The sequence below is a fragment of the Aethalodelphis obliquidens genome, unplaced genomic scaffold, assembly GCF_003676395.1.
Source record: "Aethalodelphis obliquidens isolate GAN/ISIS:26980383/991018 unplaced genomic scaffold, ASM367639v1 scaffold26, whole genome shotgun sequence".
In the NCBI taxonomy this organism is placed as follows: domain Eukaryota; kingdom Metazoa; phylum Chordata; class Mammalia; order Artiodactyla; family Delphinidae; genus Aethalodelphis; species Aethalodelphis obliquidens.
The window spans coordinates 288361-312470 of record NW_020837970.1 but is presented as its reverse complement, the minus strand read 5'-3'; the positions used below and the strand labels follow the sequence as shown (position 1 = coordinate 312470).

At 39.1% G+C, this 24110-nt stretch overlaps 1 protein-coding gene across 4 annotated transcripts in view; it reads left to right on the top strand.

The window, feature by feature from the left end:
• The window catches only part of MYO5A (myosin VA), a 186681-nt gene that overhangs the window by 125423 nt on the left and 37148 nt on the right, over positions 1 to 24110 (top strand). For all 4 annotated transcript variants that reach the window (XM_027123050.1, XM_027123049.1, XM_027123048.1 and 1 more), the window contains exons 23-28: positions 2206 to 2299; positions 4498 to 4646; positions 10422 to 10535; positions 16863 to 17006; positions 17245 to 17298; positions 19417 to 19644. In XM_027123050.1, coding sequence (XP_026978851.1) covers positions 2206 to 2299; positions 4498 to 4646; positions 10422 to 10535; positions 16863 to 17006; positions 17245 to 17298; positions 19417 to 19644 — 783 coding nt within the window. The remainder of the gene's footprint in view (positions 1 to 2205; positions 2300 to 4497; positions 4647 to 10421; positions 10536 to 16862; positions 17007 to 17244; positions 17299 to 19416; positions 19645 to 24110) is intronic.

The window sequence follows — 24110 nt, the reverse complement described above, 5'->3', positions numbered from 1 at the left end:
ATAGAACAACAATGAAAATGCTTACGGATTGACCAGTGCTTCCACACTACAAATTTGTATTAACTTATATCAAAACTTTAATAAATAAGAAAACACTAAGGTTCTCAAGCAGTAATGAGATGTATTGGTTAAACAAAGTAAAGATACCTCAACATAAGGCTTACTGGAAAAAAGTAATAGGTTTTCAGAGATTCCACTAGTATTACCATCTTTAAATGAAAACAGAGTTGACTGATGGCTGTAACTATGGCAAGAATCCCAATATGCTTTTTCCTTACTGACTTCTGAACCTTAACAGCAGCTTATACAGTAAGAACCTCGAAGGAGCTTAGACACAATTCAGGTAGGATAGTGTAGCTAATAAAGTTGCAATCCTTCCATGGTATTCAGGGTCCTGATAAAATAATCCCTTCTATATCTATAGCAGATCTGGGCTCTGATCTGGAAACAGCAGTGCTATTAATATGTTACTTTGACATAGCAAGCTTGTTCTCTCAGAATTCAAATATGTATCCAATGGGATACTGTTGAGGTTTAAGATCTCTCTTTCTTGTGCTCTCTCTCTCTTTTTTTCCCCATTTCCTGAGTCCCTGGAAGCTTTCCAAATTCCTCCGAAACTATAGAGAATTAAGCTTGGTAGGAGTATTCTCGTTTCCTTTTCAAAGTCAAGTTCATACCTTTCTCGTCTGATAGAATAGTATACCTGAACATATTCAGATTTCTCCTTTCGTTTTATTATCTGCTGCCTTCACAAGGATAGCTGTAGGCACTACCATTAATTCTTTTAGATGGAGTGTGATAATGAGGAAGAATGAAAAAATTTCCCTGTGAGAGCTAGCTTTGTGGTCTGGAAAGCTACATTGCCAGTTAGCCTGACCAAGGAGCCTAGAAGGTCCAGCAGAACTGTGGTTCTTAACCAGGAGTGTATTTCAGAATATGCTGGAGAGTTTTTTAAAAAGATACCTGCCCAAGCCCTGGGAGTGTGGACCAGGCACATGTATTTTGAAAAAGCACCACAGGTGATTGGTTGCATACTCTGACAAAGAGCAGCCTCTCTCAAGAGCACATAGAGAACTCAACCTTTCTACTGAGAGCAGACGTTAAGACCTTATCGGCACAGAGGGAAGACACTGGACCATCAGAAGGAACACCTTCTGGCCTGACTTGTGCAGTGGCACAGTGCTGTAATCTCAGTTCCCTGTTCTTCAGGGATCCTTAGTCAGAGAGCCCGCTTTCTCTGTCTCTGAACTCCTAAACTTTCTCTTTATTAGTAAAGCTGTTGCTTTAAGAGTGCCTTGAACTTATGCTTAGAGAAAGGAATTCAGATTTCACTTATAACAAGCACACATTCTATTCCAAAGGTGAACTGTATAAATTATGAACTTAGCAAAGTTTCCTTTGGTTTTGATTTTTGCTTCCTGAGAATCCTTATCCAACCAGGAAATAGAAAGTTAAAGGTCAATATTTTTTTATTGTGATAAAATATACTTATATGTAACATAAAATTTACCATTTTAATCGTTTTAAGTGTACAGTTCTGTGGCATTAAGTGTATTCACAGTGTTGTAAGGTCAATGCTTAAATGTGGAATAAAAGTTTACAGCCTTGCAAAACTCTTGAAAGGAGATGAAAATGAAATTCTCTTTCTCAAGACAGAGAGCAGGGAGCTTTGGAAGGTCTTCAGTGAATTTCCAAAACCAAAATGACTTTCATATTTTTCTTAACCTCTGTAATCTCTCTGCTTGAATCATGGGTACACATAAACGTTGCATTAGGTTGTTGGTGTGAAAAGGCATTATCATTGCTTCAAGCGCAAATGCTTACTAGGTGCCAGGCAATTGCTAAATGCTCAAGGTACAAAGTAAAACAATAACAGCAAGTCATTTTTGTCCTCCAGGAATTTCTAGTCAATCAGGGAAGTAAAAGTAAATCATTTATAAGGGCTATAAAGAGGCATATTCAGGGTCCTGTAGTACCCCAAAGGAGAGACATATAATTGCAGGGAGTTTCTGGGAAAGCTTTCTGGAGGGTAATGCTAGAAACAAGTTTGAAGGATGACCAGATATAACTCGGCAAAGAAGTGAGGCAGTGAGATGTGGAAGTAAGGAGTGCCTGCCGGTGACTGCTGTATGTATGGTCTTTGTATTCAGTATCCGGCTGCCTCTGTCTGTGGCAGCCATCTCAGTTTATTGTTTCATTTTATAGTTGGTATCAAATCTGAAGGAAGAAAATACTCTGCTGAAGCAGGAAAAAGAGGCCCTCAATCACCTTATCGTGGAGCAGGCTAAGGAGATGACAGGTAAGCCTCATGTGGGCCCAGCCTACTGCACTCCAACCAACCTCAGACCAAAGGTTTATAAGTTACAACTTTGCTTAGACTGTCATCAGTAAATTTGCAGAGTTCTGGAGGCAGGCACTCTAAATATTTGGTTGAATTAGTTGGTGAACTTGTAAATCTGGTCTCCCTATGTACAAATATCAATTCGTATTAGTCAGTATCATGTGACTTTTAAAAAAATTGTTCTATATGTATGATTTATGGCTTATAGGAGTCCTGTTGTTTTAGGACCAATTCTTGAGCTAATATGTATATGTATATGAGTATATGCATCTGTATATATTATTTATTTTGCTAAACCAATGGATATTATTTTCCTAAGATCAACCACTTTTTGCCACCTTAAGAAAAAAAGACACTAGATATGGACATTTATTTCATTTGCTGTTTGTAAGATAAATTAAAATGGTGATAATTTACAAGGAATCCACATGTACATAAACATGAGCTAAGAAAATATATATCTAAACTACAATAATTGGTGATAGAAATAGAAAGGAAGAGATTTGATTAGAGTGAAAATATATTATATGAAAAGAATCGTATATCATATATCATCATTTTTGATGTGGTATTCAAAAAAGGAGTAAAAATTTTCTAAAGTTTCTGAAAATTTTCTAAAGTTTTGAGATGAGTTATCAAAACAATAATGTGTTATTAGTAATGAGGAAATTGAGGGGAACAATCTCTGTTTATGAGGCAAATTAACGAGGTCAGTTGTTTGAGTATTAAAATTTGGATGTCAGCTGGGGCCTCCAGATAGAGATGATGTGAAAGCAAATTGAGATGAAAGAGAGAGCCTTCTGTGGTTTTCCCCATACTGCCCCATTCCTCCCCATTAAAGGGAATACTATATAGAAAAGAGAAGAAAATCTGGAATTAAGCCTTATAGGATAACCATAAATAAGGGATAAGGTGAAGAAAAGGAGCCAGAAAAGAAAATTAAGAGGGAAGGAGAAAAGTCATTGAAAACATGGAAAAAAGGAGGCTAGGATGCAGAATGCAGTGGAAAAATCCAGAATGATGAGAATTCTTGAAGGAAAATAGAAAATGTTATTTGATACTGAAAGATAAGAACAAAGACAATAACAGTGGATTTGCCTAAGGAAAATTTGTTGATAGCCTTGGGCAGCTTCCACAAACTTGTGAGAATAAAAAGCAACTTACAGAACGTTATAGAGAGAAGAAGTTCTTTCATTCATTTATTTACAAATTATTAAAGCCCTAGGGTAGGGAAACACTGTATTGGACACCAGGGAGGCAGTTGTAACAAGACATTTGGCAGCCCTTGCCCTCATGGAGCTGACAGAGAAAGAAATGGTGATGCAATAGAAGCAGGCAGGGCAGATTAAGATATAGCCACAAAATATGAGGGTAAAGTGGGCCATAATGGTAGGAAGCTTAATGTTTATAAATGTGACTGGGTCAGCTCATTGAGATAAAACATGCAGCTGAGATTTAAGGCTTTTTTACTGCGCTTGATTTGCAATCAAGGGCTAATCTCCGACCTCCAGATGATGTCCTATCTAAGTGCCAGCTCCTGGCAACAGAGAGAGTAGAGTGAGGTGAGTAAATGGAAAGGTCAGGTCCCCCAGCAGCACATAGGAGTGGTAACAACAGAGGACCAGGTGTGGGGATCTTACCTGATTAGAATTGAGGGAGTAATAGGACAACAAGGGAGCTCACAGCATTGGGAAATTGTAAGACAGAACCTGGGGACTGAGATGAGTGGAGACACTCTGTAGAGCAGTACCCCTGGGTCCGCTGAGAAGTCGCCGTTCCCCCAGAGGCTTGAGGAATGTCTCTGACTTTTGGGACAAAAGAATTTTATGAATAGCCTGAAATAGAATAATAAAAAAATGTATACTCTAGCTACTAGATGATGGCTAGTGGAAGTTTATGAAGGATGTGCTGTAACCAATGAATGAACTAGTTCTGTTCATGGAACAATGCAATAGATGACGGTTGTTGTTATTAATAAATTATTCTTTGGTCATGGTATTTTCTCTTTCCCTACCTCCACTAAGATACTCTTCATAGATCATAGTGGTGCTAAAAGTAGAACCCCTCCCAAAGAAACTGGAAGTCAGTGTCCATCTTTGTATTCTTGCATTCTGTGGAGCCATCTTTGGTATGCTTTTCCCTCTCCTTTCTTTCAGAGATGATGGAAAAGAAGTTAATAGAAGAAACAAAACAACTGGAACTCGATCTTAATGATGAAAGGCTGAGATATCAGAACCTTCTGAATGAGTTCAGTCGCTTGGAAGAACGATATGATGACCTCAAGGAAGAGATGACTTTGATGATTGTGAGTCAAATACTTTTGATTTTTTTTATATATAAAAATTTGAGGGCTTCCCTGGTGGTGCAGTGGTTGAGAGTCCGCCTGCCGATGCAGGGGACACAGGTTCGTGCCCCGGTCCGGGAAGATCCCACATGCCACGGAGCAGCTGGGCCCGTGAGCCATGGCCGCTGAGCCTGTGCTCCGCAACAGGAGAGGCCACAACAGTGAGAGGGCCATGTACCGCCAAAAAAAAAAAAAAAAATTGAAACATATGCAAAACTAGATAGAAAAGTAGAATGAACCCCCCTGTACTCCATGTACCCATCACTCAATCCAAAATGGTCAACACGTTTCTATCCCCCATTCTACCCTCCATCCCACTCCATCCAGTGGATTGGATTGTTTTAAAGCACATCCCAGAAATCATATCACTTTTTTCATAAATATTTTGTAAAGTCAAACACTTTGAAGACTGGATTATAAGACAGTATAAAGTCAGTGTAGGTGGACTTTGTTTTATGTGTTGAATGACTTAAAATAAAATTTGCTTATAAAGCAAATATTTATATAATCAAGTATTATATAGTTTTTGTAGTTTCAAAGACATAGTCCTAGAAAAAGAAAATTCGGCCTCTATTTGTAATAAATTGTCTTATCTATTTCAAGGACTCTTCTGCATCTGCCAAAGTACATTTTGAACTTTTAATAGTTCTGCGCACCCTCCCTGTTCTACTTATCCTGCTATCAGGAAACAAAGAGTTCCCTAGCAATCTTGTTCCTACAGCTATCGGCCTTAAACGTAACCTAATGGCACAGATGGCCAGAAATGCTCTGAAATATCTGTTATAAAACACAAGGTAATTTGGAGGGGAGTGGCCAAGACGGCAGAGTAGGAAGACCCTGAGCTCACCTCCTCCCACAGGCACGCCAAGATTATAACTATTTACAGAGCAGCTGTATATAAGAATGACCTGAAGACTAGCAGAAACTATTTTATGAAACTAAAGATATAAAAGGGAACCTCAACAAGATGGGTAGGAGGTGTGGAGACTCGTATAGTCAAGACCCATACCCCATGTAAATGACCCACAAACAGGAAGATAAACACAATTGCAGAGGTTCTCCCCAAGGCACAAGGGGTCTGAGCCCCACATCGGGCTCCCCAGCCTGGGGTTCCTGCACCAGGAAGACAAGTCCCCAGGCATCTGGACTTGAAGGCAGTGGGGCTTGTGTACAAGAGAGCCACAGGGCTGTGGGAAACAGAGACTCCACTCTTAAAGGGCATATACAAAATCTCACATGTCCAAGACCCAGTGCAGAAGCAATAATTTGAAAGGAGCCTGGTTCAGATCCACTTGCTAACCTTGGAGAGCCTTCCAGAGGGCATGAGGCCACTGGAGCTCACCCTGGGGACATAGACATTGGCTGCAGGCATTTTGGGGAGCTCCAACCATGAGGACACTGCTGCAGACAAGTTTCATTTTGGAGTCCTCCCTCTAGCCTATTAGGGCCAGAGGTTTACCTGCTCACAAGTGAGCTGGCACCAGCCCCATGAGCCCCCCATCCAGCCACCCTGGTCACTGACCCATCCATCAGTAACCTGAGACCAGCCTTGAGACACCCCCCAGGCTATGCAGCCTCTGCCACACCAGCACCCAAAGCCACCACCAGCCGACTGGCAGTTTTTGCACTAGATAGGACCTGGAAGCCAAGCAGGCCGAGGGCCATCCCAATGTACCAGTGCATCCAAGCAGTGATCCCCACCACAGCAGAAGGGCCCATGCAGCCCACATAGGGGCACCCACAGAGCATATAGATCTTGTGACTAAAAGGATGGGCTGCTGGGGCCCATAGGATGTCTCCTTTATAAGGCCACGTCTCCAAGACTGGGAATCCTAAACAACCTACCTAATGCACAGAAATAAACACAAACAGTAAGCAACACGAGTAGGTAGAGGAATATATTCCAAACAAAGGAACAAGACAAAACCCCAGAAGAAGAACTAAACGAAGTGGCGATAAGCAATCTACCCAATAAAGAGTTCAAGGTAATGATCATAAAGGTGTTCAGTGCACTCGGGAAAAGAACGAATGAACATGGTGATAAGTTTAACAAAGAGAAAATATAAAGAAGAACCAAACAGAATTAAGGAATACAATAACTGAAATTTAAAAATACACTAGAAGGAATCAACAGTAGGTTAGATGATACAGAGGAATGGATTGGTGAACGGCAAGACAGAGTAGTAGAAATCAACAATTCAGAACAACTAAGAGAAAAAAGAATTTTAAAAAATGAGGATAGTTTGAGAGGGGCCTCTGGGACAACATCAAGCATAATAACATTCTCATAGGGGTCCCAGAAGGGGAAGAGAGAGAAAGGGGCAGAGAAGTTATTTGAAGAAATAATAGCTGAAAACTTCGCTAACCTGGGAAAGAAAACAGACATCCAGATTCAGGAAGCACAGAGAGTCCCAAACAAGGTCAACCCAAAGAGGTCAACACCAAGACACATTATAATTTAAATGGTAAAAATTAAAGATAAAGAGAGAATCTTAAAAGCAGCAAGAGAAAAGCAACTAATTACATAGAAAGAATTTCCTTGAGACCGTAAGCTGACTTTTCAGCAGAAACTTTGCAGAACAGAAGGGAGTGGCATGATATATTCAAAGTGATAAAAGGAAAAAACCTACAACCAAGAATACTCTACCCAGCAAAGCTATCATTCCAATGTGAAGGGAAGATAAAAAGATAAAACAAGCAAAAGCTAAAGAATTCAGGACCACTAAACCTTTTAACAAGAAATGTTAAAAGGACTTCTCTAGGCAGGAGAGAAAAGGCCACAACTAGAAAGGGAAACTCTCACTGATAAAGGTAAACATACAGTTTCGGTAGTAGATCAATCACATATAAATCTAGTAGGAAGGCTGAAAGACAAAAAAGTAGTAAAATAACCTATATCCACAGTGTGTAGTTAAGGGATACACAAAACAAAAAGATGTAAAATATGATGACAAAAACACTAGTCGTGGGGAGGGGACTGAGAATGCATGGTTGTTAAAATGCGTTTGAACTTGAGATCATCATATTTAAATAATTAAATATATTTGTATATGTATGTATATGTATATATATGTGATTGAACCTCATTTATTGTTGTTTTTATGAACTTCATTGTAACCACAAACATATTATAGATACACACACACACACACAAAAAGAAAGTAATCCAAATATAACACTAAAGAAAGTCATCAAATCACAAGGGAAGAAAGCAAAAGAAGAAAGGAACAAAAAAGAACTACAACAACCAGAAAACAACTAACAAAATGGCAGTAAGTACATACCTATCAATAATTACTTTCAATGTAAATGGACTAAGTGCTCTAATCAAAAGACATAGAGTGGCAGAATGGATAATAGAAACAAGACAAATACACACACACACACACACACACACACACACACACACACACACACACCTGTGAGAGACTTCAGTTCTAAAGACACACAGACTGAGAGTGAGGGGATGGAAAAATGTATTCCATGGAAATGGAAACACAGCTGGGGTAGCAATAGTCAGACAAAATAGACTTTAAGACAAACACTATAACAAGAGACAAAAAAGGACATTACATAATGACAAAGGGATCAATCCAACAAGAAAATATAACAGTTGTAAACATATGTTCACCCAACATAGGAGCACCTGAATACATACAGCAGATATTAACAAACATAAAGGAAGAGATTGACAGTGACACAATAATAGTAGGGGACTTTAACACCCCACTTATATCAAAGGACAGATCATCCAGAAGACTGAAATCATATCAAGCATCTTTTTCCACCACAATGCCGTGAGACTAGAAATCAACTACAAGAAAAAAAACTTGAAAAAGCAAACACATGGAGGCTAAGCAAACCACTACTAAACAGCAAATAGGTCACTGAAGAAACCAAAGAAGAAATTTTTAAAATAGCCAGAGACAAATGAAAGTGGAAACAAAATGATTAAAATCTATGGACTGCAGCAAAAACAGTTCTAGGAGGCAAGTTTAATGGCGATACATGCTACCTCAGGTAACAAGAAAAATCTCAAATAAACAATCTAACCTTACACCTAAAGGAACTAGAAAAAGTACAAACAAAGCTCAACATGAGTAGAAGGAGAAAAAAAAGATCAGAGTGGAAATGAAAGAGACTAAAAATCAGTTTAAAAGATGAACAAAACTAAGAGCTGGTCTTTTGAAAAAAATAAGAAAAATTGATAAACTTTTAGCCACACTCATCAAGACAAAAAGAGAGAACCCAAATAAATAAAATCAGAAATGAAAGAGGAGCGGTTACAGGCAACACCACAGAAATACATAGTATCATAAGAGATTACTACAAACAATTACATGGCAATAAAATGAACAACCTCGAAGAAATGGACAAATTCCTGGAAACATACAATATCCCAATACTGAATCAGGAAGAAATAGAAAATATGAACAGATCAAATATCAGAAATGAAATTGAATCAGCAGTCAAAAACTCCCAACAAAAAACATTTAAAGAAGAGTTAACACCTATGCTTCTCAAACTATTCCAAAAAATTGAAGAGGGGGCAGTTTCCCAACTCATTCTGTGAGGCCAGCATCACACTGATACCAAAACCAGACAAAGATATCACACACACAAAAGAAGAAAATTACACTAATGAACATAGAACATACAGGTTGGGCGGGGCTGAGGGGCTTTCAACTGCCCCTGGGGGCTGGCTTCCTTGTGGTTGCACAGATGGGTCTGCTCTCTATACGCCTGGATGTTGGAAGGAAAGAGGCAGAAAGCCCTTTGTGGCTTCTGGCTCTTTTCCTGCACCTGGGAAGGAGTAAAGGAAATTGGACGGATCCCAAAGCTCTTGGAGGCCTTTCTGAAGCTCTCAGGATTTGTAACCCTAGAAAATCCAGGCCACTGAACATTTCCATGTCTTCTGCTGGGGGCACCCTAGGAGTGAGGGGCCCAAACCCAGCCTTTTTATCTCTTCTTCCTTCAAGTCATTCTCTAACCCCTTTTCCTACAGAAAGGAAGGGACTACAATTGCTTTTCTGTTCCCCACAAGCTTTCTGAACACTAGTTCATAGGTACCACATGCCATAAAAGTGTCACCTGGACTCCCTGAATTAATACCCCAAGGATCTTCCCAGGATTCTTCGAGCAGCTTCCTTGCCTCTTCTGCACATTCATCCTTCCCACTGCTGACTCCAGAGATTCAGCTTCAGGCATAAAACTAACAGAAATTGTAGTCGCCTAAGTGGAAACCCCCCTCCCCTGACTTTTTTTTTTTTCTTTTTACCATTTATGCCCAAATACGGTGCAGTAAAATGATTATGCTATCATTAAATATATCCTATGAACTTTTTGGTAGGTTTTATTTGATTGCAACATGGAAGTCAGTTACAGTCCTTAGATGCTGAGGCATCATACCTATGCTTCACCCAGTGCGACTAGCCACTCACAACTTTAAAAAGCGGACTCTGCCAGTAATCACAGATGATTTTTGTTCGAGTATTTGGTTTTGTGACTGTGCTTGTCATGCCCTCCTGGTGCATCTTTCTCATTCTTTGAGGAGCTCCGAAGGTGACCCTTTTGTAAGAGTTTGTTAATACAACATGGAACAGATCGTTTGGGCATGAGAACATTAAGTCAGTGAGTGAGGATTAGAACTGAGTTAAGGTGGATGCTGTCTTAACTATGCCTAGTTCAATTATGTAATTATGTTGTGTTAACTATAACTGCTTATTTGTCTTGCAGAATGTGCCTAAGCCTGGACACAAGAGAACGGACTCCACCCACAGCAGCAATGAGTCCGAATACACCTTTAGCTCTGAAATTGCAGAAACTGAAGACATTCCATCAAGGACAGAGGTACATTTTAGACACCTATCAGTAAAAGTAAGATGTGCCCATGCTGTTACTAACAGAGAACATTTTCTTTGCAGGGAGGACCCCATTTGTCCATAAACGTAACATTTGTTTTATGCTGTTTATTCTTCATAAGTGACTGAAAGGTGCTTAATTAGCTGTGTACATACATACTTATTGCATATATTTTTTTGTCAATAAACATCTTAATTTTCATTTTTAATGTAATTTTGAGGATCAGATTTTCCCTTCTGTAATTCCCTTTTACACCTTAACATGTTCTATGTGCAAAAAACATAGCCTATCATGAATTTATTTCAGACTGAGGTAAATTATTTGAAAGGTAAGCCCTCTGTCCTAGAATATTATAAATACCAATGCCCAAGAGTTTAGCAAAATTGCTGCCTGTTGGATGATAGTTTGTACCAATGTAATTCTCTCCCACAAAAATGCATGAAAAACAGCTTATAAATCTGCCTTAGTGTTTTGTGTTACATGGTTTGAAATCAAAATGACATGTTACTGTAACTCCAAGAGTACAGTGACTTTAAGTTAGATTATTCCCAAACCAATTCTCAGATCTTCTTCAAATATGACATTAGTTTCTGTAATGGGTAATTCAGGCACAACTCTTCTATTTTTGTATCATATTCTGCGAGAATGGCCAAGTCAGAAATAGACTGCTTCTGGCAGAACAGCTGAAAAAAATTGAATAATTCTTTCCTTTCTTGTCTTAGTTCCACTTGGGATGAAAAGTTTCTCCATCTCATTCTGTTCCTTTTAAAGAAAAGTGTCATATAATTGGACTCATACATAGGAGAGGGCTAAGTTGCTGGCCCAAGGTCACAGCTTGTAAGTGGCAGAGCCAGTATTCTAACTGAGGCCTGTCTGTTCAGAGCTCCACACTCTACCTCCTTGCACTCAGGGGTTCTACACTGCGGTTCTCCAGTCCCATTTCTGTCTACAGATAACGGTAGGCTGGGGACATTGATACAGCAGTATGGCCTGTATATAGCAGGACAGAGGTCGTTCAAGTTATCTGTTGTGCAACAAACCATCCCTGACTTTAGTGGTTTCAAACTACAGCAATTCATTATTGCTCACAGTTCTTTGGGTTTTTTTTTGTTTTGTTTTGTTTTTCCTTGAATTTTATTTATTTTTTTATACAGCAGGTTCTTATTAGTTATCCATTTTATACATATTAGTGTATATATGTCAATCCCAATCTCCCAATTCATCCCCCGCTCCCCCGCACCGCGCTTTCCCGCCTTGGTCTTCGTGTCCATATGTTTGTTCTCTACATCTGTGTCTCTATTTCTGCCTTGCAAACTGGTTCATCTGTACCATTTTTCTAGATTCCACGTATATACATTAATATACAGTATTTGTTTTTCTCTTTCTGACTTACTTCACTCTGTATGACAGTCTCTAGGTCCATCCACATCTCTATAAATGACCCGATTGCATTCCTTTTTATGGCTGAGTAATATTCCATTGTGTATATGTACCATTCGTCTTCTTTATCCGTTTGTCTGTAGATGGGCATTTAGGTTGATTCCATGACCTGGCTATTGTAAATAGTGCTGCAATGAACATTGGGGTGCATGTGTCTTTTTGAATTATGGTTTTCTCTGGGTATATGCCCAGTAGTGGGCATTACATTTTTAAACTCAAAACTCTTATATGCTTTACCTAATTTTTACTAATAACAGTTTTTGTCAGGGTCTCTATTCTTTTCAAGTTTACTCCAGATTCTTACAGATTTGAGGGGAGGGGTAACCTTTTCATTTCTATTCTCACTTGTTTTCTGTCAAGTCTTTTCTCAAGTTAAGAGATAGATTAGAGTGGGATTTGGTACATTTTTCATCTTTTTTGAAAAATGAAGTGTGAATTGTGCTCCAGAAATCACCTACAGATCTTGGATTATTGTTACTGTCTGTCATGTGCACTGACCACCAGCAGTAGGTCATACACTGGAAGTCTTCTCTCAGTAATGAGGAAGGCTGTTGACAAGTAGTCATGCTTGTTTCTTGTGACTAAGTGCATGCATCTGAGATGTGGCTGGCTTTGGTTAGTGCTGTCTTTACCATGGGACAGACTACAGTAACTCTCCTCCTTGGGACTGAGTCCATAACCTTAGCCTCAATCTCTCTGTGTTTCAGTTTCCTCATCTGTGAAGTGGCAATGCTATTATTATCTTACTTTATAGTGATATTTTGAAGATTAAATGAGTTAATTTTTATAAAACACTTGTAGCAGTGTTGATACATAGTAAGTGTTCAATAAACAGAGGTTTTTGCTCTAATAAACAGGCTTCCAGTGACCACCCTACAATTCTGACTGTGTGTGGCCAGGATCAGAAAGATGGAAATCTACACTAGTAATAGAAAAAGAGAGATTGATTATCAGAAGGGAAATTGTGCAGGACATAACTTTGTACTTCGAATTACTTGTGCCTTGCAGGTTTGCATTTCTTCTGCAACTACCTCTGTAATGGCCAGGTTTACAAATTGCCCCTTTCAAACTAAAGGAAAACTTTCAACTCCTATGTGTAATATTCCCAAGTAGCTCTTTTAGAATCCAGTGCAAGGAAAATAATGGGATCACTCTTGTTTATGAATTGATTTTTAAAAAATTAAAACAAATAAATTGTTTTGAAACAGAATTCTGACCTTAGTCATGTAATAATAGCAAAATTTGATGTAAAAATAAAAGATTAATGTCTCTCTAGTCACAAATCGGAAACCTGTGATTGTTTGTTCACAAGACACAATGACACCTCCATTGCTGTTTCTCTGTGAAGAACTCACCTGCCAGCTCCACTTGCCTTGCAGCCCTCCCACACTTCCAGCATCTTCGTGGTTTGGGGTTATTTTTTTGGAACCATTGCTTCTCCACGCTCTGTAATGCCCCTTTCTTAGTAGCCATTAACTAATTATCTCAGTTCTGCTATTGCTGTCGAGCTTTCTCATACCTGTCAAATCCAGGGAAAGCGTCACCATAACTTTCTCAGCTATTGTCAGCAGTAATTCCAGAATGACTGCCAGGCCTGTCGTGGTAATTTTGTGAACAAATTCTGTTATCTTCCTGATTTTCCTCTAATGAGAGACTGTTGCTATTTTTTAGATTAGTTTTAAAGCTTCACTTTCTTGGAAAAGCCCTAGATGACAAAGTCCTAACAAAGGAAAGAAAGCAAAACAAAACCCCAGACACTTCCCTGAGCCATATGGCCCAAACTTCCTTCTTGCTTACGTGGTATATCTCTTTGATTATACGTGTCATTAGGGATAAGAATGGGCACCATTTGGAGCTCTCTTAATTACTTATCATTATGCCTCAATTTTTGCAGTTGTCAAATGTTCCTATCTATAGGTACAATGATGAAATATTATATTCATTCATAGAATGAAGGTTTCTATCATAGTGTGAAAAAAGGCTTAAATAGTTAAAAGTTTTCAGGGATACATACACCATTAATAGAGGAACAAACATTAAAATACATAAGATAGAATGTTTACATTATAAATAAGCTAAAATATAAATATTTGTGGGATGTATAGAAATGAATTTTTTTGTTGTTGTTCTTTGTTTTTTGTGGGGTTTTTTTGTGGTACGCGGGCCTCTCACTGTTGCGGCCTCTCCCGTTGCGGAGCACAGGCTCCGGACGCGCAGGCTCAGCGACCATGGCTCACAGGCCCAGCCGCTCCGCGGCATGTGGGATCCTCCCAGACCGGGGCATGAACTCACGTCCCCTGCATCGGCAGGTGGAGTCTCAACCACTGCGCCACCAGGGAAGCCCCAGAAATGAATTTTTGTATGAATGAAATTCTGTAGTAATTTCATGCTCAGGAAAGATGCTACCTCTGTTCTACTAAGTCGGGACAGACTTTATGGTGAAGGTCATATACCTAAACTTTTTGTTACGCTGAGCAGTGCAAAAGTGGATAGATGGACTTCCCTGGTGGCTCAGTGATTAAGAATACGCCTGCCAATGCAGGGGACACAGGTTTGAGCCCTGGTCTGGGAAGATCCCACATGCCACTGAGCCCGTATGCCACAGCTACTGAGCCTGCACTCTAGAGCCCGAGAGCCACAACTGCTGAGCCCGTGTGCCACAACTACTGAAGCCTGTGCACCTAGAGCCTGTGCTCCACAAGAAGAGAAGCCAGCACAATGAGAAGCCCGTGCACCACAACAAAGAGTAGCCCCTGCTTGCTGCAACTAGAGAAAGCCCTCACGCAGCAACGAAGACCCAACACAGTCAAAAATAAATAAATAAATAAAAATAAATAAATTTATTATTTTTTTAAAGTGGACAGAAAAAAAAAGACCAGGTCTAACTAGTTTGTAGATAAATGACCCTGACAGCCTATAAATGCCCCACTTCTTAGTTTAGTTGATTCTTCTTAGGTGTCTTTTTAGAACTGGAATAATACTGAACTTAGCACTACCAAGAATTCACAAAAAATCAAAGATTGCTCATGAATATAAAAATTATTCAACCTCATCAAAAAACAAAGAAATATAAATTAAAACAATAATGAAAAACCACTATTGGTCTACCAGCTGAGCCAATTTTTTTTAATAACAGTCATTGCTGTTCCAGGCAAGTTGGTGGCTGCTGATGGAAGTATAAACAGGCTCAACCAATTTAATAGACTTAAAAACATTAATGTTTAGATATTTGTATACTAGGTTGTTTATTTTAGTATATTTCAATAGCAAACAATTAGAAATAACCCCAGTGGTCACCAGTAAGGTAATAGCTAAGCAAATGATGGTACACATGTCAATACAGCCATTAAAAATTGTGCTTTCAAGTATCATGTTATAAATTTGGAAAACGATTATAATACAATGCTAAGTTTTAAAGACAGTACAAAATTATAATGAAAGTATTATTCCAGTTCTTTAAATTTATTTAAAAAAAAAGACTGGACAAAATTTGTGGGTTTTCTCTGGATATGAGATTATGCTTACAGTTCTCTTCTTTGTACTTTTCTTATTTCCTAAACTTATTTTGCTTTTATATGAGGAAAAAACATTTTTTTAAAAATTGACAATTGGAAATATAAGATTTGCTAATCAGTTAAGAATTATACTTCCATCATTTAATTAAATAAGTTGTTGTTACCATTCTCTTTCTCTCGAACAAAAAGAGGATCTTTATCCTCTCAAAATCTAATGATACAATTGTTTCTCTTCTTACCTCATTAAAAATTCAAACCGAAAGTAAAGAAAGTAAAACAATTATGGAGCCTCCAGAATTTCTATGATGGTGGATAGGGGTTAATTATTTCCTTTTGCTTAGCTTTAGTTAGTGTATCTTTATGTATCCTACTAGTTCTCCCTGTGACTCTGTTTTAGAACCAATTGACATGATTTTAAATGCTGCTAGGTTATCTTTCAGTTTATTAGGGGCTGTATATATTTTGGTTTTTTAGTTTTCTCTCTGACCTCAATAATTTATGCTAGCATCTCACCTTTTCAAAAATCATTTTTCCTAATTACAAAAGTAGTACATGCTCATTGTAAACAATTCAAATATAGAAATGTGTGAAGTAGAAAATGAAACTTTCCCACAGTACCTCCCATTCTCTAAGATAACCTCGATGGCCTTCTAGATATTTGTATGCCATGTGCTAGGTATACTTAAAAGTCACATGTATTGGGTTTTGGGTTTTTTTAAGAAAAATGAGATACTATCCTGCAACTTGTTCATTTCACTTAATACTTTTATCTAGAACATATTTATCTACTCATGTAGATCTACTTCATTATTTTTAACAGCTATAAAATACTTCATAGTTTGGCTATACCATAATTTATTTAAGCAACTCTCCTATTGACCAACATTTGAGTTCTTTTTAGTTTTTTGCAGTTAGAAAAAATATTACAGTGAACATCTTTCCCCATATATTTTTGTGTACTTGTGTATTTGTGCAGGATTAATTCTTAAACATATATTGCTATGTTTGTCCTATGTTAAAGAATATACAGACTTAAATTTTAATAAATACAGCTAACTTGCCCTTCCAAAGGGCCTACTTATAACTTCCACCAATATCTTATAAGACACTGTTACTAACACATGGCCTTATTAATCTTATTAGTCTTTGCCAGTATGATAGGGGGAAAGTGGTACCGTGCTGTTGTTTAATTCACATTTCTCCATTTATTAGCTGGTTGGATGTGTTAGTTGTATATTCTTTGGCCATTTATATTTCTCCTATAAGTTTGCCTGTTTCTCTGTTGAGCTGTTCAGCATTTTCTCATTGGCTTGTACATCTTCCGAACCATCTTGACCATCTTCTGATTTCTGGGGTTTAGGAGCCAAGCGAGAAGAAGGTGCCTCTGGACATGTCATTGTTCCTCAAGCTCCAGAAGCGGGTCACAGAGCTGGAGCAGGAGAAGCAGGTGATGCAGGATGAGCTGGACCGCAAGGAGGAGCAGGTGCTCCGAAGTAAGGCAAAGGTGCGCAGTGCTCTCCCACCCTAGGTCCATGGCAAACTGAGTTCTGCAGTCTCTTCTTTAATGGCAACTCAGCCCAGAAGTACTTTAACTTTAACCAAGTAGGTTTTGGTTCAAGTAGTGAGGGCTTAACTCTCCTCACTCTTTTCTGCTGAGCTAGGAAATATTCTAAGAGTAAGAATGTGACAATTAAAATATAACTACTTACTTATAAAGTTTTTAACTTTGTGTGTTTCCCTAGGAAGAAGAAAGACCACAAATTAGAGGTGCAGAACTGGAATATGAGTCACTCAAGGTAATGGGAAGTTTCAGCCCAAGACTTTGAATATCTTGTGGCGAGAGACCTGCTCGGAGCTTCTGTCTCTCAGAGAACATCCTTAAGGGTACCTGAGGCCCTAGCTTAAGGCTTATTCAGGCATTAGTTGTAGCCCTGTGTCATTCCCTTTTTAAAATTCTCTTTCATATAAGCTAGAGTTCAGTCTAAGCAGAAGCAGGAGCAGTAGCTGCCATTTGAGGCTGTAGAAGGTAGTAAAGGACATGGACCCAGGTGACAGACTGCCTGGGTTCAAATGCTAGATCTGCCACTGTATGACTGTGTGCAAATTCTCCTTTCTGTGCCTTGGTTTTCTCATCTATAAAGCGGGAATAATGATAATATGTATCTTATAGGACTGTCATGAGGATTATATGAAGTAATTCATGTAAACTGCTTAGAATAGTGCCTGGCACATCATAAGGACCCAACAAATGTTGGCTGCTGTCATTATCTTCATCATTTTAAAATACAAGCACTTTACACATCAGCCTTAATTTTTAACAACCATCCTGCAAGTAAGCATTTTAATTCCCATTTTATAGATGAAGCAATTGACACTAAGAAGTATAAGTAACTTCCCTAAGATGACCCCACTAGAAACCGACAGGAATGAAATTTGAACATTGGTATCTCTAGCTCCAAACCCCATGCTCTAACCATCAGACCCCACTGAAACTATGTGTTTGTAGAGAAAGACAGTTCCCAAGTATTAGCTCAGTGTTTCTCGAAATGTGGTCCCTGGGCCATCTGCATCAACATGACCTGGTAATTTGATGGAAATGCAAATTTACGGGCCTCACACCAAACCTATTGAATCAGAAACCGTGGGGGTGGCACCAAGCCATCCGTCCTCCGGGTGATTCTGATGCACATTAAAGTTTGGGAAACATGGCATCAGAGCTTAGGTGTCGAAGTAAAGACATTCATACGTTTTCAGAAATCTGATTACCAGTTGGTAGGGGACTGGGGATAGGAAGGAGCATTCATTTTCATGTTTGAATGGACTAATTCATGAAAGAAAGTGTTATACATTCTTAAACTAGGGGAAAAAAAGGACTTTAATTAGTCTTACTATAACATGTTGAAAGGTCTAATATGGTGCTATAAACCTAAGGTTGCTTCTCTGGAAGAAATGGTAAAATATTTTATCTTTGTGTGGAAGTGTCTCACTTCCACTATCATAAAGCCTTAATGTCATGTGCTAAATAAATCAGCATGGTGCTTTTAAATGCCCGTCTGCTTCACTATTTCCCAACCAGTATCCTGTGACATTTGTATTTTAGAGTCAGTAAATAGAGTTTAGCGGCAGATCTCTATTCTGGGTTCCACTGCCGTTGGTTGAGCAGAGCCTACAAAGGGCAGCACTAACTGGTGATGGGAGGATGGCTGGTAGTATGTGAAAGTATGGAGATGGTAAAGGATGTGTATGTCCATCTAGATGACTGAAGGAAGAGGTCGCCCATCCTCTCCTCCTGCTTCTCAAGGCTTCCGCCAGCAGCTTCACAAGCATGTCACACAGGAAAGAAGTTTCAAAAATATATTGTTTGTTGTTATTGAAACACTATAGAGAATTTTATTAGTTTAAATACTATGTAATTTTTAAATTAGAAGTTAAAAGCCTAAAATTTCAGTGGTCTTTCCCCTCTCCTTTACAAAAGAAATAAGAGGGTACTACTCAACACTTCAGGGATCTGCTCTCTGAACAATTCATTGGAAATAACCTGACCATTTGGACCTTCATATTTGTGCTTGTATTTACCCATAAAGAAAACCTGTGCTTCTTAGTACTGAGATAAACTCACCCCTTAGGACTCAGCCTTCTCTTCAGGCCTGTGACCACACCCTGGGCGGCCTGGAATAAATTTGATTCTGGAATTTAGGTTGATGAAGCAAACTACCATTCACCTTGCTCAATTCCACTTGACGCTGACTTTCTTAATTTTAAGAGCTGAGTTCCCAGTAGAACCAGGGGAGCCATTCACTATGGAGCTCTGGCGATCTTTTCCAGCAGAATTCTTCTACTATCTTAGAGAAGGATGAGTATTGCAATGTAAAGTTGAGGATGACAGTGATGAACTTCTTTGTCTATTCATACAGCGTCAAGAACTAGAATCAGAAAACAAAAAACTGAAAAATGAGCTGAATGAGTTACGCAAGGCCCTTAGTGAGAAAAGTGCCCCCGAGGTGACCGCTCCAGGTGCACCAGCCTACCGTGTCCTCATGGAGCAGCTGACCTCTGTGAGTGAGGAGCTCGATGTCCGCAAGGAGGAAGTCCTCATCTTGAGGTCTCAACTGGTGAGCCAGAAAGAGGCCATCCAACCCAAGGTAAGCATGAGCAAGTGGCTCAGGTGGGTGTTTGGGGACTGGCCTCTTTCTTCATACCCTTTCCCTCCAACTTATTTATTTATTTATTTATCTTTGCGGTACGCGGGCCTCTGACTGCTGTGGCCTCTCTCGTTGCGGATCACAGGCTCCGGATGCACGGGCTCAGCGGCCATGGCCCACAGGCCCAGCTGCCCCACGGCATGCGGGATCCTCCCGGACCAGGGCACGAACCCGTGTCCCCTGCATCAGCAGGCAGACTCTCAACCACTGTGCCACCAGGGAAGCCCTCTCTCCAATTTATAACAAAGCAAACATTTAAGAGCATTTTTAGTCTAATTGAGGATATCATCATTTTGGGGGGAAAATCTCAATGTTGTTTTAAAACTGTTGCAAATACCAGTTGGAGTGAACAAGAAGCAAATGATATCTCAAATGCTCTTCAAAGTTTCACCGCTCACTCATGAGCAAAGGGTTTTTAAAATTAATCGTTTTTTAGTAATCTGGTCATGATAAATTTTGATCAAAAATACAATTCTATTAAATACAAAAATCCATAAGTTGTCTTGCTGTGGGAAGGCATTAAGTACAATTTTAAATTATTTGTTGAAAATAGCCTGTTTAAAGATAGGAAAGATAACACATGAAAAGGTTAGAAATGAGATCAGTGAGTAGAAGTGACATGGAGATGATTTCTGCTCACTTCAAGAAGTTCTGTTTAATGGTGGGAGTTGTCCCAGCTAGGAGGGGCTGTGTTTAGTGATTCCACAGAAGGGACCCAGGCTGAAGCATATAGATGGCCCTTTGAACGCCTTCCCTGACCTCAGATAACTTGAGATCCAACTGCCATGTGTTGGTGAGAAATGGACCTTTTAGTCATTTGACATCGGGGGGAATCTGAATAATCATCTTAAAACCTGGTTTTTGTCCCTGCCCATGTTCATGAAGCAAAGTGTTACCAAGAATTAGGCAATCAAGTATCCCAGCTGCATGACCTGCCACATAAAAAATGACTATAAGACAGAGAATGAAAAAAAAAAAAAAGAGAATGACACATACCATATGATTTCACTTAGTATGTGTGAAATCTAAAAAACAAAACAGAAGCAGACTCATAGCTAGAAGAAACTAGTGTTTGCCAGAAGGGAGGGGGTTAGAGGGTTGGGTGACGTAGATAAAGGGGATTCAGAGTTACAAACTTCCAGTTATAAAATAAATAAGTCACAGGGATGTAATGTACATCATAGGGAATATAGTCAATGATATTGTAATAACTCGTATGGTGACAGATGGTAACTAGACTTATCCTGGTGATCATTTCATAATGTATAAAAATATCAAATCACTATGTTGTACAAATGAAACTGATATTGTATGTCAATATAATTCAATTTTTAAAAGACTATAACATATAGTGAATGGGATGCCTGAAAGATCTGAGAGCACTTCTCTTAGAAATGGTAGTTCTGGGGCTTCCCTGGTGGTGCTGTGGTTAAGAATCCTCCTGCCAATGCAGGGGACATGGGTTCGAGCCCTGGTCCAGGAAGACCCCTCATGCCGCAGAGCAACTAATCCCGTGTGCCACAACTACTGAGCCTGCGTACCTAGAGCCCGAGCTCCACAACAAGAGAAGCCACTGTAATGAGAAGCCCGTGCACTGCAACGAACAGTAGCCCCTACTCGCGGCAATTAGAGAAAGCCCGCGTGCAGCAACGAAGACCCAACACAGCCAAAAATAAATAAATAAAAATAAAAGAATATTGAAAGCCTCCAAATTCTAAAAAAAAAAGAAAAGAAAAGAATAAAAGAAATGGTAGTTCTGCATGTGGTTAAGATACCATACCTGGCACATAACATTTGTATTTGATAACGACAACTCACACCTGGGACTGGGCCTCAAGAAACAAGCCTCCCTCTGCATGCTAGCTGGAACAGAGTCCAAAATTAGAATTCCTTTCTCTGGTTCCCTGTGATGAACTAGTATTCTAACAAGAAACTTCAGTAAAAGTCAATAGAAAGAAAAAGAAAAATGAACCAAGGGGTATAAAAACAATCCAGCTCACAAGAGCACATAGCTCTGGTACCTCACACTGTTACCTACCCAGCTCACATACTCCATGTGACAACTTATCTCCAGCGCCTAATGGGCTGGCCCTGTCTAACCAAGGTCCCTGCTCTCCAGGCTCCAAGCCTACACATAGCATCAGCTTGTTTTTTCTTAGGAGAAATGCCCAGGACACTGACTAAGCCCTTTCAAACCCAGGACTGTTTATCCCACTCCGTTTCTAGTCAAGGGACACATCATTTCACAACTCCTTTGCAAGCAAGTGGTAAGTGATATCCCGTGGGCCAGGTGATGATCCAGCCCAGCCAGCCACATCTAGTTTACGTGCTCCACCTCCACAAGTGTTCCGGGAGGCTTCACTTGGACAAATGACCTCCTACCAAGGCGTTACTGTTAACTTTCACAGACCTGGGATAAGAATTTTACCATAATACATTAACAGGAGGTTCATTTTCCTCATACCGTCACAAATACTTTATAATTAGAAAAATCAAACCAACTCAAAAGAATTTCAAGAGTCTGTTCCTGAGAATTAAGAGTTGCCATTACATAAATATATATTAATGTCCACTTCATGCCAGTTCCATGGATAGTAATTTACATACAGAGTTAGTTTTAGGAGAAACAAACTTGGTTGTTTTCACAGTTAGCTTTTATCTGTTTTGATGAGGACTCAAGATGGAATTTATTTATGGAACTAAGGGTTTGTTGTTTTCTCCATTTGTTTTTTGTGCTTGCTGACTTGTGAGTTTCAGGATGACAAGGTAATTATATATTTTTTTAAATTTTTAATAAACACTTCTATTTAATCCTGATTTTTACAAGTATCCCGCAGTTTTGCAGTTGATATTTTCTGGCCAACAAGTCTATTTTGATATTTACAAATTAATTTCCTATTTGACCCCCTGCTATTTGAGAAGTCAGTGGGAAAATAATGGATGTCATAGGCTCCAGTCTGGATCGCAGAGAGGCCTCCATGACTTTTGAATTCGTAGTCAGGTCTGTGACTCATAGTGGTAGTTATGGCAGGCCATCCACAAGCGGGGGAGGGAAGCCCTTAACTCGGAGCACACTCCAAAGTGCAAGCGTTCCCATACTCTCATTTCTACCAGCTGTGGGTTTGTTGGCCAAGGGTGAGGAGGGGCCTGAGGAGCTGAGCATGCCCTTGGGAAGAGTGGGATTTTCCTACATGGCGCAACCCTTTCAGAACTTCTGGTCCTGTCTTGGCAGGGACTCTTTGAGCAGTGAGTCAGGAACTTCCTAGCGCTGGCAGTCCAAGTCTGACCCCATGCCCAGCCCCTGCTTCTTAGCTATGATAGGCCGGATAAGGGAAGGACTGGCTACTTTCTACTATCTTTCCTTTGGATGAGTTCATTAGATCTACTTACCTAATTTACTAAAAGTTAAAAACCAGATCATGCAGGTCCTCAGATGTCAAAGAATACATGTAGCGTTATTTAACATAGAAACTGGTTCTTTGAGTTACAGTCTAAAACTTAAAAATCTGAGTATGGCCCTTTATAGAGTAGAAAGATTTTCTGCCTTTCAATAAAAGAGAAAAAGAAATTTTCTATGAAATATGTAGTAAAATATTTATAAAACATACCTAGAATATTTATAAAAATGCTATATGTGGTGCTTATGGGAAAGATTTTTAAAATCAGTAAAGCGTAAGCTCTTGTTATAGCTCTTATCAGGTTATATTTGGTCTTCTCTAAGTGTGCATTTATAGACTCACAAAAGGACAGCATTAGGATAAAAGTGGGATTTTTTTTTAAAAAAAGGATTTTTTTTATTATAAACACTGGAATTCAAAAGCGAGTATTTGTAGGCCTCTAGTTGACATTAAAGTTATCTTGGTCTCTAAGATCATGATATTTGAAGTGTATTCTGTAATCTCTACTTCACTGTGAGATCTGGCTTTAGAGCAAATGTTGACTAAACCATCAGACATATACTATTTAGACAAATAGAATGGGCTCTTGGGTTCTAAAGAGTATTATTCTTTAGAGGCTATAGAGCAGTTGTTCTTATTGTCTATTCTTGCCCTGGTTTAGGAGAGAGAGAGAGTGGCTGAGTAGAAGCAAGATTTTGAAATTACATTGGTTGTCAGACAGATTACACCAAAAAAAGAAAAATAAAAAAGGAAGTAAAAATGTTAGCAGAAAAGTCCTTTCTATGCAAAATCGTTAGTAATTCTGACCTGCCAGATGTTTATTTCAAAAGCTTATGAACCATGCTATACTGTAACAGAGGAAAAAAGAATTGAATAACAGCAGATGGTAGATATTTCCAAGGAGCTAAATCCTTCCCATTTATATATATCTAAAGATGTGAGGAAAAAAACATTTAATTTTGCTGAAACACATGATCTGAACACCACTTGTTTTGTACTGAGTTGTTA